The 22,519-nt window shown below is 37.2% G+C and overlaps 1 protein-coding gene across 1 annotated transcript in view; it reads left to right on the top strand.

The window, feature by feature from the left end:
* Window positions 1-353: 353 nt before the first annotated feature.
* ptprn2 (protein tyrosine phosphatase, receptor type N2) overlaps window positions 354-22,519 on the top strand; it is a 121,434-nt gene continuing 99,268 nt past the window's right edge. The window contains exons 1-3 of the mRNA XM_020712453.2: window positions 354-637; window positions 15,141-15,191; window positions 20,680-20,793. Of these exons, the coding sequence (XP_020568112.1) occupies window positions 553-637; window positions 15,141-15,191; window positions 20,680-20,793 (250 nt within the window). The 5' untranslated portion in view covers window positions 354-552. The remainder of the gene's footprint in view (window positions 638-15,140; window positions 15,192-20,679; window positions 20,794-22,519) is intronic.

The following is a 22,519-nucleotide window of genomic DNA, read 5'->3' as shown; positions in this document are numbered from 1 at the left end:
CACCCCTATAGAGGAATATTTTTTATCTCATTATGCAAAAATGCTTATATGAACTACATGATTCAAATTTTATAGATTATTTAGGTTTGTTTGAGTGTTTTGGAGGTCAAAGCTTAGAAATATGTTCTAAATTATATTTTATTTTCCATAAATGGTGTATTCAATTTTCAGGTGCTGATAGTGCACATCTCTGTTCAGTAAATAAAGCAAACTCACAACACCATTGTCATGCCTGTAACAAGTATAGTAATCAGGTGTTTTTTTTTAGGTTTCTTTTGGCGTGGTGCGTTCACGCCTCCCGGTAAAAACCATTCAGAGCGCTCTCCTCATCTCATGTGTCTGTTTGACGTCAGTAACCTGGGCGGGGCTCCTCTGTGAGGCTGGTTGCTGTTTGTGGTGCTGAAACAACGTCGGTGTTGTTACCCCTCAACATACCTTTAAAAAAATGCCAATTTAAGACCCCCCAGACCGAGCAGCAGACCCCCGCGTGCGTCCAAACATGCCGTTTTAGCGAGCCATGGATTCGGGTTCGGCTTCTTGAGCAGGAGCGGCATGGATTCGCGGTGGTGTCCCATCTTCTTCACTGCATTGGCTGTAAGCCTCTGCCCCTCATCTGCCCTCGCCGATAGAAAATTCGGTAAGTAAATATTACATCTATTTTTTTCTATTATTTGTTGTTTTTTGATCCAAATAGTGTTGCGGGTTCGTTTCAGCCTCTGTCCATGGTGCTGAATCCTTCAAACAGTCTCTTATAATGCATGACTGGATTAAAACATGTAGTCTCTGGACAAAAGTTCAGATGAGTCCCACGTGAATTGAAACATTTAGTTTTAAGCCGATGAAAGTTGAGAACTCGAGGTTTCCTGTAGTGATAAAAAAAAGATCTATCAGACAAAGTTACGTAATCTTTCAGGCTCTTACGCACAAAGTGTTTCTTCCAATACTTTTTTTTAAACGTGCTATACAACAAATATGACTTTATTTAACAATAACCAGTGAATGAAATGCGCACAAATTACTTTTAACTGCTTTGTAACAAAATTACAGTGTCATGTAAAGAAAGTGTGACATTTCAGGAACCTTTGTTGGTTCCACCTGTAATGTTTTAAATGCAGGAAAAACATGAATGACCACTTTGGTACATAGAGGGATGGAAATCCACCTCACAGCTTTGGTCTGCCAGTTGAAATCCGGTTTCCCACCGTTTCACTGTGAATGTAGCACTTCTTTAGCACCTTCTGGTCTACAGTCAGCAGCCAGAACACTACAGCACAAACTTTATTATGAGCCAGAGGCAAATATAGATTTCCGGCTGACTGATGATTCATACAGCTACTGAGCTCCATACCGTCCTGTATATTTAGAACAGGAGAATATTTAATTCCTTTCTTTCAATCTTTATTGTTTTTTGATCACAGATTTAGACATTAGTCATCAGTAAGAGATTGGTCTTCTTCCCTGAATTTTTTTTCTCCTTAAACCATCACATTTTGTTTCTCTAATTGTCTTAAATATTAAGGTTTCAATTGTCAATGCACTTCTAAAGAAGAGACGATTTTATTTTTATTTTTTTTATTTATTTTTGGTAATGAGTCCCACTAAGAATTATCACAACCCATTTGAAAATTTTAAATCTCATTGTTCTGGTTCAATAAAGGTATGTATCCGAGGAAACACTGCTGTAGACATTTATACTGGCTGTGAGTTTAATGTTAGACAAGGTTAAAATTTCTGCAGTTGCAGCGTCTCCTGCAATAATGTTTGGAAAAAAAAGTAGCTTCAACAAATTTGTTTTAGGCAACATCCAGTCAGTCATTCATCCATTCAAACATGGTTGCAGTTCAAATCGACCCACTTAAACTGATTTAACAAGCCTTTACAAGGTCTTTGGATGCCAACATGGCCGCCGCTGGCCAAGTATATGCGTTTTTGGACCGTTTTCTGAAAACACTACAGATCAGGGGTGACAGACTTCAGAGCTCACAAGCCATTGACCCGTTTCATTTCCAACTGCTCCATCCCTTTCAGCATCTTACCGGCAGAACACCTGATCCATATAATTTGAATTACTCAGGATGGGGGTAACTGGATAAAACCAGCAGGACATAGTCCCTCATAGCAACCTTTGATATTTGTAGTGTCTAAATTTAAAGAGTATTTTTCAGTTTTGTACAAAGGCTATAAAAACATACATTTTGGTGCCCTAACTTTCCTATCCAACGATATTGAGCGAAGAGAGAAGAAAAAATAAAAATAGTATGTGGCGGCTTTGTTGGTGGCCTATTGGATGTTTGGCTTTAAGGCATAAACACGTGTCACAATAATTAAACTGCTAGATTTTGAAACTGGAGTGTGAGTCTTCCTGTAGAGACTATTTAAAATTGGCTGAAACAGAAGAAATGAAAAGAAATTGTATTATTTTGTTGTATTCAACTGCAGTTAATATAATTTGGCAAATGTGGAAAATATTTTGAAAACATTTCTTCACAACCATAAATAGGCCAATTTTGATTTTATTTGAAGATATTAAATCCAAAATGCCTTTACTCCTTTCAAAGCATTTAAAGAGCCAGGTGCTTCCAATCCCCCCTTGATTTCTGATTCATTAACAGGTGGGATCACCTGCCTAAAAGCAAGTGTTTGATTATCTGGAGCTTGAAGTCAACTTTAAGAATTGGATGCTGATGTGAGCTTTTCCCAAAAGATTTGACTTCTTGTGAGAAGGTAAAAATGCTGTGAATAAGGAACCCCTTAAGTTACTCATTGTTTTTTTAGAAAGTTGAAAAATATAAATATTTCCTTACTTGAGAAAAATTCAATTTAATGTGGAACTGGAATGTCTTCAAAATAATGCCTGGATAAGGATGGGCTGTTGGTTCACCCTTTTCTAACTTAACACTGAGTTGGTAGTGTCATACAATACCTCTCCACCTAGAAAAAAAAGCAAGAAATTAATATTTTCTTAGATTCTAATTTCTTTCAAGAGACATTTTGTTCAGTTATTTGTTTAGGATCAAATGGACATTGTGCGTTGGGGTTTTATCTTTCCTGCAGCTGGAGGCTGTCAGTTTTCCATTAGTGCAAAGAGTGAGTCATTTTAATAAAGGATCAAGGCTAGCAGAAACCAGAAAAACCAGCCTATTCACATTTCAATTTGCCAGCCCTTGAAAAGATGCTGCGTCACTTTTGATGACGACATTCTGTTCTCCTGACGCACCAGTCATCTCTCTCCCTGAGAGGCGCTGTAGGTAAATCACAAATCAGTGATAAATAATTGAGAGAATCCCAATGCAACCAACCAGCATCTGGGCTCCTTTGATCCCCTGAGCTAACTTTAAAAAAAAAAAATTGAGCAAACATCATTTGATTTTAATCATGTGACCTGTTATAGCATTTTTTTTTTCAAGGAAATGCAGTTTGTTAAGGATTGGCAGCCATCCCTGTAAGCCTTTATTTAAAGGTTACTGTGAAGCTAAGACCTTGTTTGAACTAAGGCTGGAAAAACGTCATTTGAATAATGATTGTATTGAATAGCAAGTAGTGTCTAGCCAATGGAAAATTTGCTGAAATGGATTTTGTTGTGCATCAACACTCCAGTGCTTTTCCCTCAGTGTTGTGGAGGAGATTGTTAAAATTCTGTTCAGCATCTCTTTTCTGTTTGCTGAGGTTTAGCAGTGCTCAGAATCCCAATACCAACTCCTGAAAACCCCACTGCTTGTTAGAGCCAATCTCCAGCTGCAAGGTCATGTTTTGTTCTGTAACTTTAACAAGAAGTATTGTGGAAATATTTCATCTATTAAAAACCCAAGTTATGAGTGGAATTTTAGATTTGAAAAAAAAAAGACGTATCGGTCTAGCTATAAGCAAGACAATCATTCTTACTCAAGTCTGAACACAGAGATCAGGCTGAGCCTGGAGTACTACAGAAATGTAAACTTTTACTGCTAAATATTGATGAGTTTGATCGCCCTAAGCTTTAAAGGATTCTGCCTCAGCTTATTGAAGCTCAGCTGATAAAAACAGGTCTCTTTGACTCACAAATATGGAAGCATAACTGAACGTTTTGATGGCCGAGATAAAATATGACAAGGCTGCTTATCTCTAGTAACCAGTCCAAGAAGAGATTGCGCTTCTGGATCTTTTCATTACAGCTGGCTAAGAGTCATTTCCTAGAATAGCCAGACAAGTTGGAAGTGGTTGATGTACCTCTTAACTCCATCCATTTTGCCTCAGGCCTCTGTCACAGACCAGATACCAGAATTGACAGTTTATTATTTTTTTCTCAAATAAATAGTTCTCTAAACCAGCAGAACAGGCCAAAACCTGCTGCAGTGTGACGAAATATATTTTACTGCAGTGCAGTTGAATCTTTTTTCTTTCAGCAAAGCAAAGCATATTAAATAATAAAATTATGTCTTGTGCACACTCATCTTAAATTCAAATTTCACTAAAGTGATTTCAAACACAACTTTAATTTTAAAAGCTATTCAAAGATCTGCTTTCTGACATAAACACATCAGTTTTATATTGCACATTTTAACTTAAAGGTAGTTCTTTTTGTTGCCCAACTCTCATCAAAACTGAAACCGGGAAAGTGAGTAATATTGGTTGTAGTCTTCACTTAGAGCTGGTTTATTTTTCCACATTCGAAACAAATTTTGGTTTCGTGTCAAAAGGTTTTCCTTTTTTTTTAACACTAGAGGTAAAAGAAAACATGAGATTGACAGAATGGGGCTGTAAACACCTGTGGTGACACTTTCCAAACTTTACTTAAGACAGAAAGCAAAAAAGAAATGATGCAATCAGATGATACACTGGAAAAACAGCCCCTAAAGAAATAAGTTTAAAGGAAAGTCTTTAAGTCAAAAATGTGGAACTGGTGTAAGAAAAATTGTCTTTTTATTTTAGGAAAAAATTGTAGTTAACACATTTTTTAACGCTTTAACTGCCTGCTCAACCAAATCAAATAGTGCATTTTAAAAAAGATTTTAAGCTTTCTTAATGACAGACAAGAACAAATAATATATTAAAACGTTAATGATGTGTTTTATTTGGTAAAGTTGTTAAAGCATTAAATTAAGAGTATGTTTGTATTGAAAAACTTCTTCTAACTTATACTTTTTTGTGCATTCAGTTGCTGCACAGCTTATCTTGTTAAGGTTTTGCTTTCAGGTCATACAATCCCAAATGTCTCCTTTCAAATCACTATTTGGAATTTTTTTTTTTCTTTAGTCTTTGTCATCATACTATAATGTGTACCAAACTAACTCAACCCCTCTCAGTAAAGGTCACAGTGTGTTTTTTCACTTCTCTGGGGATGTCCGACTCATCCCGACTGATCTAATGAGGAGGCCAGCTTCAGACGGCTTGCATTGAGTTCAGGATTTAGGAAATTTTAAAGGTGCTCCTTATCCAAAGTGTCAATAACAGCTTTTACTCTGCCATGACCTATTGACAGATTTCTGACAGCAGCTCACCCCATCTGGGTGCACGGCGTTGTGAGACAGCTGAACAAGCATTTGGTGTCTTATTTGCAGAAGCCTGTTTGTGTCAACAGCTGCTGTGTCAACAGCAGATAAATTGATCAGCATTGGTTTTGTGCTCTAATCTGGTGTGGGATGTTAGATGATACCTCTGATTTCTATTATGAGCAGCAAATACTTTTAAAACAAGCTTTTAGTCAACGAAACTGTCAAGCAGCTGCGATAAACAGATTCTCAGTGGGTAGAGGGAAGTCTCCTTTGGAGTCATGTTGTTGGATGCTGTCAAGGCTGTTGTGACAGGAGGCCATTTCCTTTAACAGATGCTCAGAAGTGCGTTGGAAGCAGAGGAAATAGCCAAAAAATGGTGTCAAACTGCTGTTTAAATAATCCATCTCACAGGGCTCTTTCCTGCTTTGGTTCAAGGAGATTCCAAGAGATCTAGGTCAAGGAGGAGTTGTTCAAAACACATTTTTAGGGAGAGAATGTTTTTTTCCACCCCTTCAGTGGTTTTTTTCACTCATGAACAACATTACGTTTTTAAGAGGAGTGAGTGAATCGATGATCTGATAAATATTCCATGCTGGGGTACGTTGGGTTTAGATCAATAACTGTAAAAGAGATGGACAGTAGACGGTGTCCTGTGACTTGGTGTTTGGAGTTGATGGCTGCATGTTAAGCAACAGGCTTATACTTATTTGTGTGCATTTTTGAGAAAAACATAAAAGAAAATGATCATTTTCATGAATGTTTATCCTCGCCATCATCCTCATGAATACAACCTCTAGCCAAAAAGATTTTGAAGCCAGACTTTGAGTCTCTTTATTTGTTTTATGAAGGCAGACAAATCCCGAAATTGTGTTGCAAAAAATGCCTTTAGTGGTTATTGAGAAAATTGATTAATTGACGGGTTTATTTCAAGCAATTTAAGCTATTTAAACAAAGGGGGAAAAAAGACAAAAATGAGATCTTTTTAATCTAGTAATTCATAAAATTGATTAACAGGGGTGAAATTATACAAGTTTGCTTCCTCCCACTCCCTTTCAACCAATTAATCAAACTCCTATTGACTAAATATTTAATAGTTTCATGTCCTATCCTGTTTGCATAAGAGTTAATGTGTCTCCTTATGATTAAGAATAAGAATTGAATTATTTACAAGTGTATGTAGATGTAAGTGGATGTATTTACCAATCAATGTCACGGCTAATTATCCTACGTTTGCCATACCTGTGTACTTTTGCTGTTTGCATATTTCTGCTGTTTGTTTTTGCGTTGCCTTCGTTTTGAAGCAAGCTTCAACCTGGAAGTTAATTGACAGAAACTAGTCGGTGCATCTGCTGTTTGCATTTTAGCACCAGCTTGTCCAAGTCTGACCTACATGTTGTTACAGTTATGCTTGAGTTGTTTTTGGCTCCAATGCAATCTAATGGTTCCTTAGCTGAAATAAATTTGATATGGTGTTAAAATGAACATTTTGTTCAAATTGGAACGTTTGGGATTATAATTGAGAGTAAATTAATTTAATTAATTTTAGGCTATTTTTAATGTCTGGGTTATTTTTGCTGTGAATTGTTGGTTAAATGATAGAATGTAATTTGGCTAAGGTTTTTTTTTTTCTAAATTCTGGTAAATCCTGTTTAAAAGCATGACATGGCATTGCTGGAACAGTGCTTGTCGTTTCTTTCATACAGCTGTGACAAAATGCGTTTTATTTGTCCCCCTCTGCATCGACCTGATATTCATCACCTTTTGACACGTGTGAAATCATCTTTGAAGAAGAAGGCAGGGCAGCTCGTTTTCACCTTTTTTTCCTGCCGCTTCAGAGTTCAAAATAAATGGTGTTTGGAAACGGGTCAGTCTGAAGGTCACCTCCATCTTGGCAGAGCCAAGTTTTGTAATGAGGACAACAACACAGTAATGAGGATTCAGAAAGCTGCAGGTTGAGCACAAGACTTAATCAATACTATTTCGGCTGTGATTAAAGAAATAATGTGCCTGTTTTGTCGTTTGGAGCTGCTGATTTATACTCCATACCGGTTTTAGTGCAGCAAGAGGGGAACTGGCTGTGAGAAGGAGCCAAAGGGAAGAAAGAGTCGGTGAAAGTTTACATATTTTTTAGAACACAATTTTTTGTATGACTTTATTTGGCCAGGAATTCAAATAAGGGTGGCTAAGGAGTAGCTTCAACTGCAAAGATGTGTAAATGGCACAATTAAGATGGAACATAGTGGTTTCTTTAATTCCTTTTCCGTTTTGTGAGAAATGCACTTTTTCTGAGGCTGAGCTGGAGCTCTACATAGATAAACTTTTATACTCATGTTGGTCGAGGTCATATTAGTTTGAGCTCCTCAAAGCACCAGAGAGTGAACGCTCAGACTCCTAACTCCCTCTGATTCTGTACTTCAACACTCACTCCCACCTCAGATAAAGGGAGAAAATCCAATGTCTAAATTACTCAGCGCAAGTCAAAGAAAAGGTCAAGATAGTCTATTTCTGAGTCCTGCATTGCCCATGGTGTTGCTGCCATCTTTAATTCATGGCCATCGTCTGGGCTGTCACCTGGAGCTGGCAGAACTTTGAAAGAATTGTTTGATTATAGTCCTCCAGGTTTCAAGTGGTCTCATATCAGGTCCGTTCTGCTCTCTTCTGTGCTTCAGCAACTATAATCCTACGTTGTTAATTACAAGTGTTGTTTTTGCCCAAAAAGGATATGTTGTTAAATTCCTGTTGTTCTGCTAAAGTTTATTTCGTAAAATAAAAGTGGTGATCAAGGTAAAATGTAATTGTGAATAGTCAAAGATTTTTGTTTTATTTGTTTGTTCAGCAGCTGAGCAAACAGATAAGAGCTGAGGACATCTTGTGTTGAACCGATTTAACTGTTTCAAAAGCAGGGATAGTTAGCTTTAGACACATAAGGGGTCTATTTGTATGAACCCCTTCTGTATTTGAGGCAAAACATTTTTTATAATTTTTTTTATTTTGTGTTTGGTTTGTCCAAACGAAAAAATAATTTATTTATTTTTGGTTAGCAGTTGTAATATTTCATTTCTATAAGTAAGTCAGTCAAAACTTTTAATATTAGTCTTCTTTAATATGTTCCTTTATCGCCATATTAAGCTGTGGGACTGTGGAATTATTTATTAGTTATTATTTATTATTAGTGGTCATCGAAATATTTATAATACCTGTAAAAATAATGAAGCATTGTCATTTTAATTTTTCATATAGCGGGTTTATAGGGACCAATTTAAAAATTGAATCTGAAATCACCTACAGGCTGTAGCCATTTGATTTTAGCTTTTGTGCTCTTGAATCCAAAAACAATTTTTTGGGGGGGGAAATTGCACATTGTCATTTTACCAATTTGGGCTACTTCTGACGTAATTTTAATACGAATATTTAAAGTACTAGAGTCAGTAAAAGAAAATGCTACCTTTGAATAAAAATGAAAAATTATTGGGAATTTTTGCATTTTTGAAAAAAATAAAAAAAACTGTTATTCTTATTCTGTTCCAAAATATCTCTTCGATTTTTAATCTCAGCTTTTTGTTTTGACATTTTTTATTATTTTGCCTTGGTTTTTAGCTGTTCTTTTTAAAAAATGTACCGTTTTCTTACTTTAACAATAGTTAGTTGGATGCAATCTCATATTAACACACAAGACAAAAACAAAACCAACAGATTATCATCTGTTCTATTTAATTTTTTTTTTTGCATAAACAGCTGTGCTAACACTAAATTCTTTTTCAATAAACATGGGGGATAACAAGTAGATGATAATTTTGAATTGAGCTCAGCTGCAAACTCGTGACATTCAGCTTTTAACGTCAACAACCCTGCTGGAGCAAAAGAGCTCGAAGGCTTTTTTTTATTTTAACAAAAGAAAGAGGGCCTTAATGACGCAAGCTGTTTAAATTTGCAGACAGGGTGTTAAGCTAATGCTAATTTGCTTGAAGGTGATGTTATCCGCTGTTTCTGCTCCAGCTGCAGATTCCCTTGTAGTTTTATTAGTGTTGTCAACTGATGCAATGTTTTAAAATGACTTTTTTGGCTAGTGGTAGAGGTGTGCACCATTAGAAATTAGAAATGACTCAGGCGTCCTTGGAAGTGGATTGTATTTATGGTAAAAGATACACTGTTGGTCCCAGAGGGTGAATGAAATGTCTTTCTCTGCAGCGAGCTTTGGGAGGGGCCGACCACCTTGCCAGGCTTCCAGCACGCTCCTTGGCCTCTCAGACATTGCAGATGGTGCAATGGCACTGACCAGCTACATGTGACACAGAAAGTGGCACAGACCTCTTGCTCAGCCTTGGCTTTCGAATCATTGGGACATATTTAATGTTTCAGGCAAGGTCAGCCAATCACAGTCAGGTTGCTCAGACCTAAATCCATGCTGAGAACCATTATTAAAATATTGCAGTGGTGACTGTGAGATCAATATGCTGCTATTATTATTCAGTTAAAAGATCCGAGTCGCTCAAGTGTATCTGTTTTATTTTTGTCCAAAATGGCCTTTAAGAGTTTTCCCCTCCTTCATGATTAAACGTCCCTGAGGAAAGATCTTGACGCCGTTTTATCCCTGACACGCTGTGAGATTTTAGCTGAAGGTTAAGAGTGCTTCAGTGTCTGTGCACTCGCCTCCTTGTAGAGCCTTGCTGCCCTCAGTTACAGTTTAAAGTGCAGGGGCGCGCTATGAGGAGGAGTCATGTGCTGCGTTGGAGAAAGATGCGAGCCACTGGGAAGTAATCAAAATTCTGTGTGCATTCATTGAAGAGTTTCTTCTCATTTCCTGTTGAGTGGAGCTGTATGCGTTTTTGTCTTTACCTCGCACACCACCGCAGTCACAGCGCTGATGAAAAACTGTCAAGTGACTCACAGCATCCACCCAACTGATCCATCTGGATTTTCCCTGTATTTATAAAGTGGGTCAAACGGCATCTATTTTGGGAAGTGGACCTTCTGCCCATTTGGAACACCTGCAGATCTCTCCCACTCAGTGAGGCTGCTAACATTTATTTTTGAAATTAATTTATCCCATTATTACTGACCTGACAATCCCTTTTATGCCAAAAGATGGCCTACAAGTGTGACTACGTTAAATTTAAATTGCTAAGGGTCCTCACTCCTATATCTTTATTAGGAAGAAAATGCATCCGTGTCATATGGAAATTCTAAATAATGTCATTAATAAAAATTAATTTCAAATATGAAGTTCCCTACAGTTTCTTAAAGGTTTCTAGAGACAATTTCTGAAATGCTGCAGTTCAGTATTTTATGAATTGCTTTATAACTTGTGATAAACAGCATTTTTTTTAGAGTGGCAGAAATAGTTTTACCTACATCCTACCTACCTCACATCAGAGGATTGCAAACTTTGTATCAACATAACTTTATTTATAATGCACTTCACACATTTTAGACAAAGTGCTGTAAATCTAGTATGTGCCAGTAAAAATAAGAATTTAAGGCTAAAAACAAAAGAACACGTTTATAAATGTGCAAATATAACAACTATTCAATTTTTGAAAAAATAACTCTAATTGAACCCGCACTAACCGGTATCTTATGTTGTGAGATTCATTTGTGTTCTCAATGTGGTTGACATGGCAACATGACCTCAGGTCTCCACGGGATTTAGCAGGAATATTATATTAGCGAAATGTGTTTGCTGAAAGTCGAATGTTGCAACGCAGCTGCTCCTTTTGTAAAAATCTCTTCTCAAATACACAGTCCCTTCTTTGCTGCAGCAGCTTTCTTCATCGTCTCCCTTCACACTTTTCTGCGTTTCACAGTTCCTACTGTGATTGCATTTAAATTAAAAGGTGCCATTTTAATAATCCAAAGAAAGGACGTATTATCAGTGCTATCTGGCATGCCTGTGCCGGACTCACGCGCACGCACGTGCATGCACACTCAATTCCAGACCAACTATGCTTGAACAGGTCATTTGTTGCAAGTCATAATTAATATTGAGAGCTGACAAGGCTTTCCAGAGAACCATTGAATTAAGCAGGAAGTGATGAGAAGGTAACATTGAAAGGGTTGACACTAATTGCAGAGGGCAGAGATGCACAGTCAAGAGGGGCCGTGTGAATCCCAGACCTCCGCTTCAAATGAGATCTTCACAAAAGTTTGGTCTCCTCATTGTACTCAACTTCCAGCTAAATTTAAATGTTCTGATCATTTAATAGCTGTTGAATAAAGATTAGTGCTTCTGCTGGCAATTAATGTTGACTGAGAGCTTAAAGTGGGACAAACTTATTTGCTCTGAAAAATGATGTAGGACTTTTCAAAAAAGCCTTTAGAATTGACTGTTTTTAGCAAGTGTTATGGATCATAGTTGAATATGACACTTCTGTACTTTATATTTTAATCATTGAAATACTTTAATACCTTAAAACTGGATCAAAACAAAGAACAAGCTTTAATTACAATATGGTCCTTGCACTCTGAGTGCTGCGGGCCATAAATATATCACAGTTGTAAAATTAATCTTTCTCTGTTTTGAAATATTTGCTGATTTTAAATCTTTAGTCATAACCAGAAATAAAAAAACTGTTGAAAAATATGTTTCGTCAAATATTAATTAGCTAAGTAAGCAATTATAATTTTAGCTGACATTTGTCTTTGGATACATTACTATAAAAATGATCTAATCATTAATTTTAGGCCCAATTTAAATTAGATGTAATTTCAAATAAACCTTTACCAGAGATTCCAGTGAAAACTTTTGGGATGACTACTTCAGTCAGTTTTGCACAATATGTTTGTGTAGCTTTAGAATTTCAAACTGAACTGTCTATAATTAAAATTTCAGCAATAAATGTGAGGAGACTATAGAAAAGCAGTGCAATTTAAAAAAAATGCAGCAGGTCATTGATAACCGCATTCAAACAGATTTTCTATTAGGTTAGAAAGTTTCCTGAAGGTTTCTTTTAACTTCAATGTCTTTATTTCTTTACAATAACAATTTAAAAAGGATTAAGGATTCAAGGCTTCCCACATGGCTATCCTCCTTCTCTTTATGCTTTTGACACAAAGCTGCTCCTTTTCTCGGCATTTTACGCTTGAATCAATTTGTTGGGCAATTTTAAGTGGCTCAACTAAAAGCAAAAAATAATCAGTAAAAAAAGAAAAATCCTGTTTATGAAATGTTTAAAAATGTTTAAACGAGGAATAAATCACACAGGACAAATGACAAAAGACATTTAGATCAAGCTGCATGGCTATTGCTGTAAAAATGTTGAAAGCAAAATGCTGCTTGTAAACCCCAAATACAGTGAAATGAAGCAATAATGATGCATTTATGTTCAATGTTTTGTAGTGAAGTTCAGGTTCAATTTGTTGCTAGCAAAAAAAACCGAAAGTCTTAAAATCAAAGTTGTCATTTAAAATTCCAATTTTTGTGAAATGGATTCAATAAATTTGATATTTCAGAGAAACAAACTTTTAACAATTTGTTTTCTAGATGCTAAAAGAAACGTCCCTAAGAGGTTTTTGGACAACAAAATAAATTTAACTTCAGGAAAATGTTCCTAATATAAATATTGCAGGACACATGGTGAATTAGTCTGAATTTATTTGTAACCTACATGCTGAATGAGAACTGGACCGGGCGAGTGTGACATCACCCTTAGACTCCTTTACTTCCAGTCCCAACGTAATGAAGGCTTCGCCCGAATTCGCTTCTAACTCCCTAACTACTAAAAAACTCTGATGCTGGACTGTCTAGTGCCCTGGATTTTAAAAGCAATTCAAAATAAGTTCTCACTACTTTTGTTTTATTTCTTTTTTAAAACATCAAATATAAAGTTAGTGATTTAAAACATAATAAATATGAACAATTTTACAAAGACTATATATGAATGCACTGTGTTTTGATGTTGAAAACCTAGGTTTACAAAAATAAATCCAAATACATTATTTTCACATGAAAAAGTGGTCAAACACAATGCATTGTGGTCTACATTCGCCAATCTAGTGAGCATCGATGCACACTGGCTTTCCATAGAGACGTCTGGGAAATTTCTAGGGCACTCAATTTATGAATTGTAGATTCGGACAGAACTACAAAATGGCAAACGCCATATAGTGAGTAGTGAAGGAATTTGGATACAATCAAAGTCAATTTCGTCTGCATTTTTTTCGTGACATGGTCGTCGCCATGTTGGAACCAGGCAGTCTCAGTCAACATTTCTATGGCAATCACTCTCACCAATTAGGATTGAGCTTGTTGGATCACTTGACACAAAAACTGTCAAACATTTTGAACATGGTGACCTTTTTTTGGGGCAACTGATTGGCCAGTTGAATAATTTGCACTACAGAAACAATATTATGAAAAAAAAAAATAGGATTAGTAAGAACATATAAAAAAAAATGTGATTTTGGCTTCTTGGGACCAGCGACTACTTCCTGTTTGGAATGTGAGGGGGCAGGGGTCACTCAGTCCTGTTCTTATGTACAGTCCAACACTTTGTGTACATCTCATGGGGAAAAAGTGTTCTCCTTTTTTTTCCCCAGCTGTTTTTGATAGATCTTTTATTGATGAACACAAATAACACAATTACTTGTTCATGAACTAGCAATTGAGGTTGTTTGTTTAGGAAGATCCAGTTGACTCGCCTCCAGTTCAGGACATTCTGCTTTTGCTCCACAGCGTCGAATGACCTTGCATTTATGCGATGATGCTTCACTCTGCATCATTAAATAACCATTTTGCTGACATATTGAAGCCATTACCTCCAAAAAGAATAATGCCCTGAAATGTCCCCTCAGCTCCACAACAAAATTACTTTTCATTGTGTCTGTATAATTAGGTTCCTGCAGTCTGTAGATCCGTCCTTGAAAGGAAAACAGAACAGAGTCGTCATGCAGAAAGTGTCACGAAAGAAAAGTTGGACCAGCATCGATGCTTAAAACTTTCCGTCTTAGCCACACCTGTCCTGATTGTGTTATTTCTGTGTCGATCGATTAAGAGACTCGCCTCTCCAATCTCTCCTCATTATAAAGGAGGTCTGACGGCGCTCCCCTCCTGCTCGTTATTGACCGTCACGAGCGGCTCATTTCTGTCCATCAAGGCCACTGAGCCAACAGCGCCACTACTCATGAGGAGAGGGACAGAAATGATGAAGACAAAAAGCCTTTGCTGTTTGTAGGAGACCAACATAAAATGTTTAAATGTGCAGAATCACCTGTGCTGATCTTCCAGCAGAACAAAGAGTCCTCTGTGGTTTGCTGCTAATCCCCCAAGTGAGATATGAAGGCAGCGAACAGTCGGTTATAATGTTCCTGCCATCTGTTCATTTATTAGTCTGGAACAGCCTTTCTTAGTCCAAGCGTAAAAGTTCATTAATATTCATGCAACATTCATATATGGAAACATTGCCCATGGACTGGAGCTATTAGTGACTGAGACTGCGTAAGAAGAAGTTTCACTAATTGATGATTGATGGCTGAGCCATTAGCAGCGAGGCCCACAGCCAGAGTTAATGTACTACTGAGCTGTACTCTCATGGACTGATGACGTCTTGAAGAAATTGCGACATTTAGCTAATTTTGTGCAGCATTTTCTTACTTTTTTTTTCAACTGGGCTGACATTACCGTGACAAGTGCAGCTGTAATTGGTTTTCCTCTCTTTTTTTTCTGACCTCCAGGGTGTCTGTTTCAAGTTGAGCTCTGCGCCCCCTACGAGTTCTGCGTCAATGGTAAGTCCTACTGAGAAAATCCATGTCCGCCCGTTTCTCCTCATGACACATTGTAAATGTTCATTTACAGCCTTGGTTATTAAGCAAATGATGGCTAAGCTCTTAGGGATACTTTTAACACACAAGTTGGAAATGTATAGATCTGTTTCTTGAACGCTGCTCTGTTAGTGCTTCGGGTTGTTCCTAGAAGTGTTAGATGTTTAACACCAAACTGGAAGGCGTTGGCCTTTTGCGTCTCAAATAGTAATAATAATTACATCCTATGTTGTGAATTAATTTCTTTAAACACAGAAACTGCAGTGGCCATCTTATACTATCCTAATCTTTACTATCAAAACTGAATTTAACTAAACTCTTAAAATCAAAAAATATGTTGTAATTTAAAGATTTAAAGCAGATGGTTGACCTGTAGATCTGCTTTTCAGCTTTCTGCATGTTTCATCCAAACTATGACTGATGTCAGAATAAATAAACCAAATGGTGACAATCAATTAAGTGGAACATGTTCTCATTCATATGTCGTGGTTTCCACCAGCCACAAATGATCACAACCCATCTTGTCATGAAAGATGGATTGGTCTGGCTGACAGGTTGCCATGACAACCTGTTTACCGATGAATCCGAGGGAAATGTCAGACTCGTTCACCGCCATGGCATTCAGTATTGATAATTCATTGATATTGAGGATCTTCTTTATCACAGAGCCATTGAGAAAAGGTTAATGGATTCTCCCGCTGTAGAACGTTTTAGCAAGTGATGATACAGTTACACCTGTATATGGAGAAGCACTGCAGGCTAAGATAAAGGAATAACATATGTTTGTTCTTTTTAGACCACTTCAAAGTTTAAAGTGAACTCCAAATGCATATAAGAGCTAAAAGGATTTTGTTTAAGTTGAGTTTGAAATAGCATAATAGATATATACTGTATATATATAAAAAATAAAAAAAGGGATGTCACAATCCATAAAAATTAATTCCTAAATCATTGGGACATATTTGACAGATCAAAGGATAATTTTAAAAATTTATAACATAATAATAAAAAGTATTTACGCTGTACAAACATGGAGAAGATTGTGCCAGCCAAAGAGACAGCTTGGCTTATTTGGTAGTTTTTTTTCTTCTTAAAACTATGATAAAAGTTAAATGACTTTTAAGCCTTTGGCACAATTTGAACTTATTAGTTGTTGAACGGATTTGGTTCTGAAAAACACAACATCCATTTCAGAGCTTGAGGCATAAATGTGAAAACTAATATGAGCCTCACCTTCTAAAATGAATGTAAAATACTAATTCAATGTTCAAAAAATAAGCTCTATTTTCACTAAATGAGCTTTTAATTTGAAGGGTTTAAATTGTGGTTTGTTTTATTTTAAGAGGAAAAACTGGTAATTTAACTAGGACATATCTCTTAACATATAAAGTTTTTAGTTAGTTACACACAGAATACCTCCCTGCAATAATGAAGTTGATTCTGCTATACATTAAAAAGAAAAAGGGAAAAAAATCAAATTCATTACCAAGATAAAGATTGTCAAACTGTCCCAACAGTGATCATCATAAACCAGATTCTAGAGACAGATCAGACAAATGCTCAACCAGATGCTTTCACATCTGTTTGATTTCATTCTTAATAATAAAGGATCATATAATAAATGGTATCAACGCAAATCTTTTTTTAGTCCAAAGAAGACGCATGTTATGCCACAATAAAAGTTACAAAAAAAAATGCAAAAAAGTTTGTTTTACAGACATTTTAAGGATGGTAAAGAGCCTAAAGAGTTAGTAGGAAGGGTTTGGGTCTGTTGTGTACTAGAGAAATAAATACAGAGCCCTTATTTCCATATTAACCCTGTTTCAGTGGAGCAAGGGAATGAGAAAGCAGCTCGTAAAAGAGTTACAGAGAAACTACTTTACTAAATCTGGAAGCGTAGAAGGAAATTGCTGACAACTCTTCAGATAAATATCTAAAAGGAGGAAAATCTTACTTAATCTGATCACATAAGGCCAACATGAAAGGTAATAAAATAGGTCAATTGTGATTTTCCTCTTCCTTTATTCCCTTATTTGAAAACATTACACTTCTTTAGAACATGAACATGTTTGGTTTAGACCTTTATTTATTGTCAGAAAATTGCAACTGCATTGCCTGAAACGTCTAAGTGTTACAATCTGTTTTTCTCTGGACTCCTGATAAGTGGCAGCTACACCACAGACAGAGGATGGGTGGGAGCAAGTGGGTCTGCCACTTTCTCTCTCCACCACGTCCCTGAAGGAGTAACCTGGTTTATTCTGGGCTTGGCCTGCCGTTTTCTTCTGTTGCCATGCAGGATGGCGAGGGGCAGGAAGGGGCTTGAAGGAGGAGCTTCTTTGGCCAGCCTGACTGAAATTTGCTAGTGAACAGTATTGAAATGAGGCTGAAAGCTAGCTGATGCTTTAAACTCTAAAAATGAAATGTGATGCATTCATTACAAAGAAAAACCTACAGGATAATGCTTGAAAAAATCTGGCAGCAGCTATTAAAAAACAAACTTTTCCCACATGGAACCAAAAGAGGAATCTTTTTTTATAACTTTATAACTCTAAGATAACTTTATAACCCATCTCTGTCCCTCCATAAGCCACATATTTGATACATCTTCTATAGATTTTCAGGGGAATTCTACAGTTTTTTTCTCTAAAAGAACACGTAATTATCTGAAAAAGCATTTATAATTTTAAGCGGCTCTCGAGAGTCTATACCTTACTAGTTTAATAAGCAAAAGCCTTAAGTACACTGGATAAGTGCTGCTCGTCTCCCTGGGGGCACTGGTTTTTTCCTATTAAAAGTCTTAACTAAGAGTGTTGTATTGATCGCTGGATATATTGCCTGCTCTTGGATTTATTGTCATCTTAATACGGTCCACATTGTCCCTAAAAACAAAACAAAAAATAATAAAAATGAAAGATTTAGATGCCCCTGCTATTGATTGGAAGAACATTTTAGTCAACACTTTGCAGAAGCAGAGCTGAAAAGGCAAAATCCACAATTAATCAAAAAGGAAATGCTCAGTAAATAAAGATATCTAATGGAAATGAGAGTAATTGTTATAGAAAGAGGTAAAATTCTACTCATTTACAGTTAAAACTATTAGGCAGCCTGTTTTGATCTATCTGTGTTTTATCTTTATTAATTTCACCATTTACATATGCATGCATAAATATAATTACCATTTCAAAGGCCCAGCTGACATGTTCTAAAGGCCAGAATAATCCGTAAACACTTCATTAATCATATCCTGATCACTTGTGTACCTTTCTTCATTAGCAGATTGCATCTGGCCGGTCTCGCTGTGTTGATTTGAGCCTATCCATTTTCATAAGTTGCTCAGCTAATACACCTGTTCCAATGCAACATAATTTGTCTCCAGGGTCCGTCTGCATCTCTTTCAATGTACAGTCTTTTAGAAACGCTTTGCTGACTGGCTTTATTCTTGGCTCCTGTTATCCCAGAGCATTAGCTTTCACAGTTTAAACAGCTTTAGCGCGGCCAGGTGTCGCTCTATCCGTCACAGTGGGAGGAGAGACGGCGTCTGGATCTGGAGCTCTGCACCTTTTAAAGCTGAAAATCTTCTTTATTCCTGTCTACATGATGCTTATCCAGACACAGCTTTTTTAGGCAACAATGTCATGGAATTGTAGAAATGTGTCCTTAAGGTTTTATAAACTTAGTGATTTGGGAATTTTATAGTTTAGACTTACATTTATTTAAGTTTTAGGAAGGTATTTAATCAGCAGAACATCATTTTGCATTTCGTATGCATTTTACTTCATCTCTAAAACAAATTCTTGGGGGAAACGGTTTTTCTCCGACCTCTCAGCCTCACCATTTGTTGTTTTTATTGCCTCAGTATTGCAAGTACGCATGAAGCTATATTAAAGTGCTTTGTGATCCATCACTCTTCTTTCTCTGGATGGCTCAGCACCTCATCTTGATAAATCAATCAACTGTTACGTGTCTCGGTCTGTCTCGTTGCTAAGGGGAAAGTCCCTAGCAACAGAGAGGGAATTGTCATGGGCCATCTCCATGGAAACCACAGTGGGAGGAAGAGCGTCAAACATTTAGCAATTTTTCCGTCACATTATGTCACCAGGTTTTTCCTCGTTTCTTACATCATTTGACCCTTGAAAACTATGCGCTACCCTAAATCTGTCTTAGACTAGTCAAACCTTTTTTTTTTTCATTAAATTACCAGCAGGAATTTCATGTATTAAAACGTTGGTTAAAATCAACAATCACAAGACCGTTGACATCATTCCATGTGCACACCTCTGTGATGAAGAGTGTCTGTGGGCAGGAAGTGTTCTCCAGCTCTTTTTGAGATCCAAAAATAACTGCTGTGCATTGTTCCCTGTTGTCAGAGTTAATTCTTCACCTGCCGCAAGCTTTTTCTTGTGTTGAGCTGTCATTTATCAGGTCACAGGAGGATAGGGGAGTTGAAATATCATCCTGTTTTGAAATAAGACGCAATGTAGTACCTTTTATTCAGATAAATTATAGAAGAATACATTTTGGACTGATTCTTTTGCAGATGAAAAACATTTTGTAGAGATGTTTTATTTGGTGTAAAGGTGGGATTTTACTCCATATTGCAGAGTGTTACATCACTGAATTCATTTTTTTCAAAGCATATAAATCCTTGGATCTATAATCATTTATTTCACTCTGAAGCATTTTGACAGAAAAATGTGGCATGTAATGCACATTAGTATTTGTGTACATTGTGGTTTCAGACATGTAAGTGAGCATCGCTTGCATTGATGTCTGCTGTCACCGTCTGATATCTTGAGGCTAATTAATGGGAGGCTTCGGTGCATGACCAAGTGTTGATTCACATCATTACATCCCATCTAATCACTCTGGCGTCCCCTACGCTTACTCTCACGCGGCTGCATGCACGATAGCTCACATGGAGGAGGCAGCTCAGATTGAATCTGCAGGATTCATCTCCCGAGATCATCCTTAAAGCGTAATTTCATTTAGTGAGTTTAACCAACAAGACGCAAGAGGAACTGATAGAAACTGACAACTCGGTTCGTTTATATTCAAGGCCTTACGTTTGCACGCCGCTTTCTGACCTCCCGAGTCTCGGCATCCTACAGAGGTCCAGCCCAGCCATTGAATTACTGGGCTACTAGGGAGTCTGCGGTGTGGGTTGCCAAGCAACTCAGACAGGAGCCTTGCTAATAGGGGAGGTCTCTGATAAAGTCATTTGTGCTATGAATGTCTGCTTATCTCAGCACTGTCAAAGGAAAAATGTCAGCTTTTAGCCCCCTGAGGAAAAAAAAAATGCACAAAACACTGCAGGTGGTTTACACTATTACCGGCTTTAATCTAAGTAAGAAGTTATTTCACACCAGAAGAGCGACAATATCAGGTTTGAGTCTTAGTTTGTGTGAGATTCTCTATTTAACCTGCTGTTGTCTTTTTTTTCTATTCCTTTTAGATGGAGTATTTGGAAGATGCCAGCAGCTGGCAGGTGCAGACCTGCACACGTACGATATTTCTTCCTCTGCTCTGCAGCGCCTCAGGATCCTCCTACAAAAACTGGCTCAAAGAGGTGCAAACTGCCTGTCTGTCTCTGCCTGGGTTTCTTTCTGTTCTGATCAGCATCAGCTGTGCGCAGGGCTTCCAGCAAATGCCATTGTGTGAAGCAAGCCAAATAAGCCAAGCTGTCTCTTTGGCTGGCACAGCCCACCAGCGCAGAGCTAGAACAGGTCATTTGACTCAGATTGGGCTATTGTTTTGCCATCATCGCCTCACTCCAGCAGTCAGTCTTATTGGCTTAGGCACTAGTTGGGCTTTTAGAGCTAATTTCTTGTTGGAGTAACTGTAATGTGTGCTCTGCGGTCACATTAGACAGTCTCTTTTGCTCAGTGGATGATGATAATATTCCTCTATAACAGAAAGTGACAATTTCAGGGTACTACAATGCATTTACAATAGGAAATAATTATGGGGTTTCATATAAAAGGATTTTATGCCACTACATATTTGTGGTGGTCTCAGATCAGCAGTGAAATTCAGTTTGGTCATTTTTTATACAAGAAATTATTAAACCTTGCACCAAAACATTAAAAAGTTTCTTTTTAGATAGTTTTGGAATTGCCAACAGCAAATAAAGATCACCTCCAGAAAAAGTCATGCACACGGGAGATATGATATATCGGCAAGGCATCGTTATTATTAAATACATTTTTTGCGTAAGAGATTTAAAATACAATAATGTGTCTGATTTAAGGTCGGAAGAAATGTATATTTTGGGCGTTTTTAATGTATAACTGAGCAAAGTAAAAATCTTTCCTCAAATCAAGCAGCTGTAATCCTAATCATCTACCACCAGGGGGCGCAAGACACCTTCAACTTATACTGTGACCACACACATTAAACCTCCAAAAATAATTGACTTAGCAGGCCACTCTGAGTTTAATATCTTTAAACAGGCGTGAACCAGAGCTGAAAATCATTGTGATGTATATATATTTATTTATTTTTTTTATAATCTCACATCACTCGTGAATATTAAAGCAAGCAGGACCACACATTTATCTTGTCCCTTGTGCTATCCTAGGCACTTTAACATTGGGAGTTGGGTCATCTAGACCCACTAGACAGTGCGCTGAACCTTTTTTCTTCAATGATTTGTGATCTTCACTGGTGTCCATGGATTACATGAAATCTTTCCACCTTTGTCATGGTAGGAATAACACGTCAATGTAAGGGTGGTGTCATCTAAGATAGCACAAGGGTTAATGGGCGTTTGGAAGTAAACAAATTAGAATGAAAAGAACAGTCTGTTATGGGAGTTCTCTATAGTTTTTGTCTTTTCACTTTGTTTTATGGGGATGTCACGTGTCTCTGGTTTAGGTCATCTCTATGGACCTGACATCATCACTCTGAACCTTTTCATCCTCTTCCGTCTTGCAGTTTCACATCTGCAGACAGCCTGTAATCTGTGGACAAATCCACAGTGTTCTGTGGAATCTTATTTTTATCAGACTAACAGCTATGAAAGTGTCGTCTAACATGAGGAGCCGTGACTATTTTTTTTCTTTTTCTTTAGCAGAGACCAGATTACAGATTGCATTGTGCTGTAACCTAAATTCAAGAGCGGAATAAAATAGAAGGAGCGACATAAATGAAATCGATTTACAATCTTCTTTATCTTGCATCAGAGCAGGTGGAAATCACACAGACTCTGCTCACCGCACAACACCGCTGTCACTCAGATCGATACAAACTGACTCTTGTACAAAAGGGCTCGACTTGTCTGAATGTGTTCTGCT

The sequence above is a fragment of the Oryzias latipes genome, chromosome 20 (assembly GCF_002234675.1).
Source record: "Oryzias latipes chromosome 20, ASM223467v1".
Taxonomy (NCBI): Eukaryota; Metazoa; Chordata; class Actinopteri; order Beloniformes; family Adrianichthyidae; genus Oryzias; species Oryzias latipes.
The sequence above is the reverse complement of the archived record's forward strand: the minus strand, read 5'-3'. Positions and strand labels throughout refer to the sequence as shown.